Genomic DNA, 12,091 nt, shown 5'->3' with positions numbered 1-12,091 from the left:
GGGCCAGGGGCCTCCGCGGCCGCGGACCGTGAAGACCGGGGCCCCCCCACCAGCGTGGCGGCGCTCAGGTCCAACTTTGAGAGGATCCGCAAGGGCCACGGCCAGCCCGGGGCGGCGGACACCGAGAAGCCCTTCTACGTGAACGTAGAGTTTCACCACGAGCGCGGCCTGGTGAAGGTCAACGACAAAGAGGTGTCGGACCGGATCAGCTCCCTGGGCAGCCAGGCGATGCAGATGGAGCGTAAGAAGTCCCAGCACAGCAGCGGACAGGGCCTGGGGGACGCGCCCAGGCCCTCTTACCGGGGCCGCTCCTCGGAGAGCAGCTGCGGCCTCGACGGCGACTACGAGGACGCGGAGCTGAACCCCCGATTCCTGAAGGACAACCTGATCAACGCCAATGGCGGCAGCAGGCCCCCTTGGCCGCCCCTGGAGTACCAGCCCTACCAGAGCATCTACGTGGGGGGCATGATGATGGAAGGGGAGGGCAAGGGCCCGCTCCTGCGCAGCCAGAGCACCTCGGAGCAGGAGAAGCGCCTTACCTGGCCCCGCAGGTCCTACTCCCCTCGGAGCTTTGAGGACAGCGGAGGCGGCTACACCCCGGACTGCAGCTCCAATGAGAACCTCACCTCCAGCGAGGAGGACTTCTCCTCGGGCCAGTCCAGCCGCGTGTCCCCCAGCCCCACCACCTACCGCATGTTTCGAGACAAGAGCCGCTCACCCTCGCAGAACTCACAGCAGTCCTTTGACAGTAGCAGCCCCCCGACGCCGCAGTGCCAGAAGCGGCACCGGCAGGGCCAGGTCATCGTGTCGGAGGCCACCATCGTGGGCGTCCGAAAGACGGGGCAGATCTGGCCCAGCGATGGAGACAGCTTGTCCAGCAGGCTGCCTCAGGATGGCACCTTCCATGGAGATGCAGGTGGGTACCTCCACCACCTTGGGTGGGCACACCTGCACCCTGGCTGGAAACCATTGAAAAGAAAAGGGGTCGTTGACTGGGGAGTAATAGGTAGATACTTTTTTGTACTGTCCACATGCTGTTGTGGACAGGAAGGATTCGTGCTGATCCCTGCACCTGAACAAACGCCATCCCCCATTTCCTCCTGAATGCAGATTCCGTGTTTGGACTGGGATTGGGTTGGGAGGGGCAGTGTGTGGGGATAGTAGGTGGCTGTTCCTTTGGTTCTGGAGTGGTGTGCTTCTTGTGACTCTATGTGGGTCGAGACCAGGGTGCCCTGGATGGTGATCTCCTTGCCCTTCCATCACTCCACTCTAGGCAGTGGGGTATTAGGAGGGGGCATACCGGCCTTCTAGGTCAGGTACTTTCAGTGGAGATTGATCTGTGTCTCGGGAATTCCCTGCCACCCCAGCTGTTCCTGTCCTGGAAGAGTTACAAGACACTAATGGGGAACCCAAGGTGTGCTAGCTGTTCCCAAGCCATGGAAGTGTCAGGTTCGCTTGCTAACAAGTCAGAGCAGGGGAGAATAGGAATCAGGAGGAAGTGAGGTGACAGGCAGTTCTGACTCAGTGGGCCACTGAAAATCAACGGGGCTGAAGATTTTATCCGGGGCTGAAGATTTTATCCGGGGCTGAAGATTTTATCCAGGGCTGAAGCAGAGCCACACCTGTTCTGATTTGCCTGGCTTTGATGGGAGACATCACCCATCATTACTCACCCGCAGGCTCCCGTGTGCGTCTTACCCCAGCTCCATTTTCTGATCCTTCCATGCCCTCTTGCCTCCTTGACTTCCCAGGGATGAGTGTCCACTGGTGCTCATTTTGGCCTCCTAATCTATGGGCTGACCCATGGCCCGAAGATTAAACCTGTGGGATTGTGTATATAACTTCTGGGGCGATGGGTTTTGAGATCCAGGCACAGTTTGTAAGATTGGAGGAAGAAGAGTGTGGGTGGGTGTGGGAGCTCGGGTGGGCTGGGGGATGTGGGGTTGTGGGGAATGAATGTCTTGGAGCCCTGGTCCATGTCGGGCTGCTCCAGTTTGCCGCTCCACTGATTTTTCTTTTTCTGCTGGTGGAGTTGTATGTGCTTCCATCGTCAGAATCCTCTTGAAACAAGTAAGGCTATTTTTGGCTCTGTCAAGTGGCCTTTTTGTGATCAGTGCTCTGTCCTGTTTGCTTTAGATACATCTAGTGGCCAATCTTCCTTTTGCAGCTGGGGGTGGCTGTGGCTTGCTGCTCAGACCTGTGGCCTGACCCAGCTGCATCCTTTAGGTCCCTCGCTGAGGGGGTGGAAAGCTGTAGTATTTAGAAGCCTGCTTTGCAGGCACATCAGCTCCCCTGGGGTCTGGAGGATAGCCCTGTGGTCACTGGGCACCAGCCTTGTCTGGCCAGCTGTCGACTGAGTGAGCCAGCTTGAACTGGCCGGCCGCGCTGGGATGCGGTAGAACGTTATTAAAATAAAATGAGAGGTTTTCATGGAGACCTAGAATCTGAAATGGTATTCTCTTGCTGATGGTGAATTCTGAGTTTGCAGAAAGTGGGGGGCTGATCAGACCAAATGTCTTTCAATAGGTGGCCCTTCGGTCCCTCTTCCCTTCTCATCAGGAGCTCTGTCCAGCCTCTCATACAGCTGCTGCAGGTGTGGGACCCTGGCTCTGTGTGTAACCCAGGGCAGGCTCTCAGGAAATGGTCGAGGGGTTAATTTTACAACTTGGACCCCACTCTTAGGATTTTCTGGATCTTTTTCTGAATGTCCTCAAGGCCCCACATTCTCTGTCCTGTTAGGTTTTAAAACTGGTTTTTAGCTCTGGGTGCCTTCAGCTCTGTACTCAGCACTCTTCTGAGCGTTGTGGCTGGAGGGGAAGGAGGGAGCCTGTGCTGGCAAAGCCATCTGTCTCTTTCTGGACTGTTTCCTGCTGTTCTTTGGGGCCTGCTGGCCAGAGCTGTGCCCTGCAGAGGGACAGTGAGGAAAATCAGTGTGAGAGGGAGTGGAAGCACCCTGATTTTTCTCAGCAGCAGCAGCAGACGCGGAGGCCTGGCTCTCATGGCTTCAGAATCCCTTTGGATGAGTGTGCTCTCGTATTTTTGAGTCGAGGGCCCCTGGTGTTGGAGGGAAGAAGCTGAAATGACCACTGTATGCCAGGCATGGTGACAGTGTGCCTTCATGCAGGGCCCCCACAGGCTCTTCCATCACCCCATGGTGAGTTTGCCCAACCCTAGGTAAGGACAAAACCAGGAAGTAGCAGAGCTGGGATTCCAGGGGTTCCGGGTCCCTATGGGAATGCAGATCTATTCCTTCCCGAATATGGCCACCTTCAGGTATTCTTTGAATTGCCCTGCCCTGGACCTGAAAATCTTGACTGGGTTGGTCCAGGGGTCCTTCCTTGCACACACTCAGGGCCCATCAGCTGTGAGCCCTGCTGTGTGCAAGCCCTTCCGTTTCTACCTTGTGGGCTACAGAGAAGTAGAGTATAGTCCTTGCCATCTGGGAGCTTACATGTTCATGGAAGACAGGAACACACACACCATTTATGTGTGCAGAGGGAGTGAGATCAGGGAGCTTCCGGAGGCAGCAGTGCTGGAGAGAGGCCTCGCCTGTCAGCACATGTCTAGCGGCAGAGGGCGGGGGAAGCTGGCTGCCCTGAGGAACAGTGGGAGCAAAGGCTCAGGGGGCACCCATGTCAGCCCATGACTCTGAACTGCCTTTTTTTTTTCTTACTGCAATAAAATATATGTAACAGAATTTGCCATCTTAACTCATTTGAGCCATTTTTAAGTGTCCAGTTCAGTGGCATTAAGCACATTCACGTTGTGCACCCATCACCACCATCGATCTCCAGAACTCTTTTCTTCTTCCCCTACTGAAACTGTCCCCACCAAACAACAGCTCCCCATTTCCTCTCCTTGAGCTCCTGAAAACCACCACTGTGCTTTCTTTTTCTATGATTTGACTACTCATAGTACCACATATAAACAGAATCATACAGGATCTGTCGCTCTGTGTCTGGCTTATTTCACTTAGCATCGTCTCCCCAAGGTTTATCCACATGGTAGCACAGGCTGTGTATGTTTTGAAGGCAGGGATCCCTGGTTTATTTCTGGGTCTCCCAGGGAGCCTGGCTCAGAGCTGTATACCTACTGTGTACTGGAAGATCCCTTCCTCCTTTTCATAGCTGTGGGCTTGGGTTGGGGAATTGAGAAGCTGGGAAGGTATGGCAGTCATTGGGAAGCATCTTACCTGCTGTACTTGTCTCTGACTCCATCCCTGTCCTTGTACTTCCCTTTCCAAGAGTTTGGGTGAACCCTTTTAGGAGAGAGACCAGACAACCCAAGATCCTTTACTCTTTTAGGTCTGAGGATTTCTTTCTTTCTTTCTTTCTTTTTTTTTTTAAGGTTTTTGTTTTGTTTTGTTTTGTTTGTTTTTGTTTTAAAGTGATCTCTGCACCCAAGGTGGGGCTTGAACTTAAAGTCCTGAGATCAAGAGTCGCACGCTGCACGGACTGAGCCAGCCAGGTGCCCCACAGGTCTGAGGAATTCTTGATCTGAACGCTCAGTCCTGGGTGTCCCTCGGCCCCTTTCCAAGTATCAGTCATGAGCCCTGACCCCAGATGTTGTGTTTCTTTATGAGCCCTCATGGAGTTGCTGCCCTATGTTTTCACATCTCTATTAAAGAGGTTTAGTTTGGTCTTTGGATTCCGGCAGTGTGTTGTCACCAGAATGATCAGTGCTTTGTTTTTCCCTTGGGTGATTGAATGGACCAGCCACCAGTTAGATTGAGTAATTCTGGGCCAGGAAAAGGTCACTCACGCCTTGCATTGGCTTGATCATCATCTCTTTAAATCAGACCCTGTGGTCACCTTTGAACTGAGTACAGTCTCCTCTCCAAGAACAGGGGCAGGGTAGACAGAACCAACCATGTGGAGTCTGAGACCGTTAAGCCATCAACAGGGTGGAAATGGAGTCTAGTTCAAATTTTACAAGGATTTTCTGATTCCAGAATGGATGGCTTCCTTGTTTTGGGAACAGAATGAAATATTCTGGAACCAGGGTGCCTGGGTGGCTCAGTCGTTACACGTCTGCCTTCGGCTCAGGACCTGATCCCAGAGTCCTGGGATCCAGCCCCGCATCAGGCTCCTCTGCTAGGAGCCTGCTTCTTCCTCTCCCACTCCCCCTGCTTGTGTTCCCTATCTGACTGGCTGTCTCTCTCTCTGTCAAATAAATAAATAAAATCTTTAAAAAAAAAAAAAAGAAATACTCTGGAACCTTTCACTAAGGAAGGCGCTAGCTGGGAGTGCTATTGATTATTGTGGGTCCAGGGCAGTGTGCCTTCCCTGTTCCTCCTTTTTGCCTCATTTGTTGCTTCTGGCTTCGGTAGCCACCTCCCCTCCTTGGCTGGGAGTCTTGTGGCCTTGTGGCCCTGTGTGTGACTGCGGCCCTCACTAGGACAAAGTGTCCAGGTGAGCCATATTCTCGGCCCAGTCGGGAGAAGACATGGCCATGCTTGAGGCCCAGGCTGCTGCTCACTGCTGTGGTTCAAGGGGCTTCCTCATTCACGATGAACGGATAGGCATTTTCAAGTGCACTCAGGTTGTCAAACAATAGGCCTGAGTTTTGACTGTGGTTGCCTTTTTTTTTTTTTTTTAGATTTATTTATTTATTTTGGAGAGAGTGCAAGTGCACGAGTGGAGGGGGCACAGGGAGAGGCAGAGAGAGAACCTCAAGCGGACTCCCCGCTAAGCACAGATCCTGACACAGGGCTTGATCCCACGACCTGAGATCATGACCCGAGCTAAAACTAAGAGTCTGATGCTTAACTGAGTGAGCCACCCAGGCGCCTCCACAGCTGTCTTTTAGATCAAGGTTCAGGAGGTAGTGGTGGTGGGTTTAATTAATTATGAATCCCACTAGGGTCCCTCACCCTGACTAGAATGCAATCATGTAGGGTTTTGTTTTGGGGTTTTTTTTTTTTTGCTTTGAAAACAATGGAGTAAATTAAGTTAAAATGGTACTTATGTAACATGTGATAGGTTTATGTTTTTTTATTGTGGTACAGTATGCATGACCAAATGTGTCATTTTAACCACTGTTAAGTTTATAATTCAGGGTCATTGAGTACATTCATGTTGTTATGCAACCATCACCACCATCCATGTTCAGAACTTTTCATCTTACAAAACTGAAACTCTGTCCCCCACTCAGCACTAACTCATCTTCCCTCCACCTCAGCCCCTGGCAACCACCACTCTCCTCTCTGTCCCTGTGAGTTGGCTTATCCTAGGTCCCTCATGTCAGTGGAGTCACATAATAGCTGTCCTTCTGTGTCTGGTTTATTTCACTCAAGTAGGGTTTTGAAGTTGCCGGGAGCAGTATTCTCATCCTTAATTCCCATTTCTGGTCCTTAATAGGTATGTTTAGGAAAACACTTATTAGTCATGGTGATATTTCTTTGGCTTTCACACCCACGTGTTTTTATTTTTTTTTTTTAAGATTTTATTTATTCATTTGACAGAGAGACAGCCAGCGAGAGAGGGAACACAAGTAGGGGGAGTGGGAGAGGAAGAAGCAGGCTCCCAGTGGAGGAGCCTGATGTGGGGCTCGATCCCAGGACTCTGGGATCACGCCCTGAGCCGAAGGCAGACGCTTAATGACTGAGCTACCCAGGAGCCTCTCACACCCACGTTTTGAAGTGGCCCAGGGTATTAGTTTGCTGGGGCTGCAATGACAAAACAAAACAGACTGGGTGGCTTAAATAACAGGAATTTATTTTCTCTTTATTTCTAGAGGCTAGTAGTCCAAGATCAAGGTGTGGGCAAGGTTTCCTCAGAGGCCTCTCTCCTTGGCTTGACTTGTAGATGCCTTCCTGCTTGCCTCCCGCCCTCGCTGCCTGTTTCCATGATCGTCCCTCTGTACCCCTGCACCCCTCGTGTCTCTCTGTGTGTCCAAAACGTCCTCAGTTAATAAGGACACAAGGCATATTGAATTAGGGCCTACCCTAATGACCCCATTTTAGCTAAATCACCTCTTTAAATACCCCCATCTCTAAGTACAGTCATGTTTTGAGGTACTGGCGGTTAGGGCTTCAGCATATGAATTTGGGGAGGTTACAGTTCAGCCCACAACACCCAGTGAGTCCCTAACTGGGCAGCAGAGGAAAGGCTGCCATGACAGAGAGAGGTGGTGCTTGTGCTGGCCTCACCAGCCATGTTTTGGGAAGAATTTGAGTGATGCGTTTTTGGGGGCTACGGCAGCCTCATGGAGCCAAGAAAACACAGCCTGGCATTAGGAGGGCTGTATCCTCCTGCTTCACGGGTTACCGTACCTCGCTTCTTGCCTAAGAAGTTAGTGGCTGGACCCCGTCATTGCTAATTAGCGATTCTTTGATATTTTTTTTTCCTTAAAAATTTCTAGGGTAGGAACACAACGCTTCCCATATCTTTCTTTTTTACCTACCTTTCTGTTAGCAAGGCAACCACCTCTCCCCATTCAGTCAGTCAGAAGTATTTATTGAGTATCTACTGTGTGCCAGGCATGGTCTCCATGGAAATTCTCTTGCCTTTATTCAAATGTGGATTTGTGGAGAGGCTAATCTCCAAGGCCTTGCCTTTTTTTTTTTTTTTTTTTTTAAGATTTTACTCATTTATTTGAGAGAGAGAGAGACAGCCAGTGAGAGAGGGAACACAAGCAGGGGGACTGTAAGAGGGAGAAGCAGGCTCCCAGCAGAGGAGCCCGATGCGGGGCTCGATCCCAGGACCCCGGGATCACACCCTGAGCTGAAGGCAGACGCTCAATGACTGAGCCTCCCAGGCGCCCCAAGGACCTTGCCTTTAAAAACTAACACACACGCGTCAAAAAAAATTTTTTTTAATTAAAAAAAAAAAGTAAAATAAAAACTAACACACAAAATTAAAACCTTTGTATATTTGCATATACAGTTCCTTTCACTGTATGTTTGCATCCATTTCCTGTTAATCCTGTGTCTGGCTGGCTTCCTTCTCCAGGGGTGTGAGAGCCTTGAGACAAGGTCCTACCTACCTTGGTGTCTAGGATGTGCCTCACTCTAGGTTCTTAACCATGTTTGAGGAGTGGTGTCCTGAGCCCATGTGGATCTGTCTGTGTCTTGGCTGTTGTGGATGTTTGTGGGTCAGAGACAGAATGACACCCCATTTCTGGTGTCTCTGTTTCCTCAGACCCTTCCCTATTCTTTTTAATCCTCCTTCCTCCTGTCAGATAAGCAACACCGGATTTTCGGGGGCCCAGTGATACAGGTGCCCCAGGAAGGAAACTTGTTAGCTTTGGAAATTATCTGGAGATTATTTTTCCTTCTTTGCTGAGCCTTGGCCTTCCCCTGCTCAACCTTAGAGAGCTTTCCGAGTCATCAGATGGTGGCCTGCTAATTAGCTTGTCTTAGCTTCTAGCACTTGCTATGGCAACCTTGCAAAATGACTGTGGACAGGGATGGAGGCTGGTGCCCGAGGGAGACACGACTGGCGGATTCCAAGATGCGCCTGCCGAGGTCTGGTGCGGGAAGACCGTGGGGCCCCACTTGTGTAGTAACTGCAGCTTTGGTGGACGCTGTTTCATGTGCCCTCGAAACATTCTTGTGACATGGCTAGAACAAGATTATTAACTTAATTATATGCCCTCAGTGGACTGGGTCCGAGGGGGTGTGAGACAAGCACCCCTGCCCAGGGTCAGGCAGTGGTAGAGGGGCTGGTGCTGGCCTCTCTTCTCAGACCGTGGAGTGATGCCAATCACAGCAGTGTGGGCACAGAGTGACCTCCTCTCCCTCCCCCAGTAGGTGGAGGGGATGTTCAGCCAACACGTTTTAGACAGGAATGGTGCTGAGTGTCAGGAGACAGGCTTCCCAGCAGGTCATTTTCGGTCTGCTGGGGAGACAACCACATAAACTTAAGTGCTGTGATAGGCATCATGTGGTCCCAGCCTTTGGGCAGGTCCATGAAGGTATCAGCCACCCAAGAATGTTGTTTCTTTCCTTTATTTTGCATAGCTCTCAGAAAATTCCCTCACTCTCCCTATGTCTTCCTGGGCCACTTTGCTACAGATTCCTCCAGCAAATTATGTGGCAAGGGGACCCAGAGGATGAAATGTTGGAGGACACTGCTCATCTGTCTGCCTTTTCCACCCAGTGGTCAAGAGCTGAAGGTGGGGGTTGGTGCTTCCATGCTCTGCTATGAGCAGGTTCCAGGAAGTACAGAGGGACAAGGCCTGGCTGGGAGGATGTGACAGAGATGGCTGGCCACATGCACCGAGGGTCAGTACGTGGCCCAGGGAGCACTAGGAAGGAACCGTCTCTGGCTGGCCAGGAGACTCAAGGGGACACTGGAAGGAGAGGGAGAAAGACTTGCTGCTCCAGCCACCGCCAAGCCAGGGATGGAGCAGCCGGAGGGGATCCTTCACTCAAGTGCCTTTATGGGTTTAAGAAGAGCCTTTGAAGATCCACTTCAGTTTAAAGGCCTGACATGTTCCTTTAACGTATGCTGCTGGGGTCGGTTGGAATGCTGGTAGAGCAGGAAGGATATTATGCGCGCATCCTTGCACGTGACGGGGTGGATATTCTACAAGCAACGTAGAGGCAACGTATGTCAACCTAGTTCAGGGAAAGAATGCAGACGGGAAAGGTGGATCGGGGTGTGGTCCTGTGCAGAGCGTTGGTTCTGTCTTCAGACCATGACTCCGTCCTTGGGAGGCTTTGAGGGAACATGAGTGCACAGAGTGGGTGGTCCCTGGGGGTCTGGCCCCCTGTCTGGTCTCATGGCGTCGCCCCTTCAGGCATCTAATGCGGGTTGATTGCACACCACTTAACAAGAGATTTTAAAGGAGAAATGCATAATTCAGGAGGTGCGGGCCATTTTACCCTCTTGGCTCAGCAAGAGTGCCCAGTATGAGCTCCAGGGGGATGCAGGGGTCTGCCATGGCCATGGGCCCCTCTCTTTCCTCTCACAGTGTGTCCTCTGGGGTTGAGTGGAGTTCTTGCATCTTCAATGTGCATCATCTGTTTTTCTGCCTCACGGCCCCAAATGTGAGTTCCATCAGCCGAGAGAACCTGGGGCTATGCTCCGATGTTGCTGAGCCCTCCATCCTGGGCTGTATCCACCCCTGTGGTGGGTAGAATGAGGTCCTCTTGCAGTGTTCCCCATTGCGTGTCCTTGTGACTTTTGGGGGCCTCAAAGCTAGAGGCTGGAGGAAGAGAGAGACCTTGATTTTTCTCATTGAGCCCCCTCCCCCTCAAGTTTGTGGAGGGAAGGCTTAGAACCACTTTGTTCTCTTTTAGTGATTATAAGTCCTCAAAAGAGGAAATAAAAACCACAGACTTTCTTATTTTAATAGGAAAAAAAGGAGGAAGATGGGAAGCGCTGAAAATTACTAATGCTTTGGCATATACAGGCTCTGACTGCAGATTGCCTAAGGCTTTACAGACTAGAGGGCGTTGCCTTGTGTACAATTGGGGAGGATACTGGAGAACCGGGCACAGCCGTAGCGGAGTGCCCCTTAGGTGTGTGGGGCAGCCCCTGGGGCAGCTGGCCCCCTTTGTGAGCGGTGGGGTGTGGGGAAGAGCTGGGTGACGTTTCCCCAGAGTGTCAGGGGACTCAGTGTGGCCCACGATGACCACTGCCATCTGCTGTCCCCCAGCCACATGTCACGCCCTCCCTGAGAGGCTGGGACAGCTGGACCTGCAGCACAACTGGGGCACATACTCTTTTTGAGAGCTCCAGAAAGTCTTTTGCTAGGACACCTGGGGGCAAATGCAGTTTCCGTCCCATCCGGTGCCTGGGATGATGGTGGGCAGATGATTGTCTGGTTTCCCTCACTTACGCTCTGTAAATGAGGAGCTGTATTCCTGCCCGGGGGTGGTGGTTTTTAAATGGCTGAGGTAGAGGGGCGCCTGGGTGGCTCAGTTGGTTAAGCATCCAACTCATGATTTTGGCTCGGGTCATGGTCTCAGGGTTGTGAGATCAAGCCCCACATGGGGCTCTGCATTCAGCATGGAGTCTGCTTGAGATTCTCTCCCTCTGCCTCTGTCCTTCCCCACACTCATGCACGCTCACATAACACACACACACACACACACTCTCTCTCTCTCTCTCTCTCTAAAATAAATAAATAAATAAATCTTTTAAAAAAATGGCTGAGGTAGCATTCACACCACAAAATTCACTCATTTGAAGTGTACAAATTAGTGTTTTTTAGTATATTCACAGAGTTATGCAAGCATCACCACTATCTAATTTTAGAAAAAATTTTCATCACCTCAAAAGGAAACTGCTCCCTTTAGCTGCCATGACCCCCCCCTCTCCCACAGCCCCTGGCATCCACCACTCTACTTTCTGTAGATTGGCTTTTTTAAAAAAAGATTTTATTTATTTACTTTATCTATCTATCTATCTATCTATCTATCTATCTATCTATCTATCTATCTATCTATTTATCTATCTACAGAGAGGGAGAGGGAGAATCTCAAGCAGACTCCTCACTGAGCACAGAGCCAGACTCGGGGATCGATCTCACGACCCTGAGATCATGACCTGAGCCGAAATCATGAGTTGGACACTTAACCAACTGAGCCACCCAGGCGTCCCTAGATTTGCCTTTTCTGGACGTTTCACGTGAATGGAATTGCATAACATGTGGCCTTTTGTGCCTGGCTTCTTTCACTTAGAACAAGGTATCAGGGCTCACCCCCGTCGTAGCTTGCATCAACACTTCATTCCTTTTGGCAGCTGAGTAATGTTCCAGAGTGTGTTTCAGTACACGGGTGGCCGGACCCTGGCCACCGCCTGGGCACACTCTGCTGGCTCATGGGGGTCCTGGTCAGACCTGGAGGCCTCAGAGGCCTGTGTGTGGAGGTTCTGGAGGGACCGGTGGAGCCTCCTTTCCCTTGGGGGAGGGCCCCAGGGGAATGGGATGCCAGAAGCCAAGCAGTGGCTGAGAGTTTGGTGGCCTCACTGGGACTTGATTCAGCCTCCAGCCTGAGGCTCCACCTCACAAGTTTGTCAGGAACCTGCTTGTTCAGAGGCGGCCTTTTCCATCCACAGACCTCGAGGGCTGTGGTCTTCCCCTAGGTGCCCCCCCCCCGGCTTTTATTGTGGTGAAATACTAGAACATATAGTGTATCATT

The 12,091-nt window shown here is 51.3% G+C and overlaps 1 protein-coding gene across 1 annotated transcript in view; it reads left to right on the top strand.

The window, feature by feature from the left end:
* BCR (BCR activator of RhoGEF and GTPase) overlaps window positions 1–12,091 on the top strand; it is a 122,181-nt gene that overhangs the window by 1,116 nt on the left and 108,974 nt on the right. The window contains exon 3 of the mRNA XM_034642181.1: window positions 8–916. Coding sequence (XP_034498072.1) covers window positions 8–916 — 909 coding nt within the window. The remainder of the gene's footprint in view (window positions 1–7; window positions 917–12,091) is intronic.

This window comes from Ailuropoda melanoleuca, chromosome 14 (assembly GCF_002007445.2).
Source record: "Ailuropoda melanoleuca isolate Jingjing chromosome 14, ASM200744v2, whole genome shotgun sequence".
In the NCBI taxonomy this organism is placed as follows: domain Eukaryota; kingdom Metazoa; phylum Chordata; class Mammalia; order Carnivora; family Ursidae; genus Ailuropoda; species Ailuropoda melanoleuca.
Note: the sequence above shows the minus strand (reverse complement) of the source record. Positions and strands in the feature narration are given on the sequence as shown.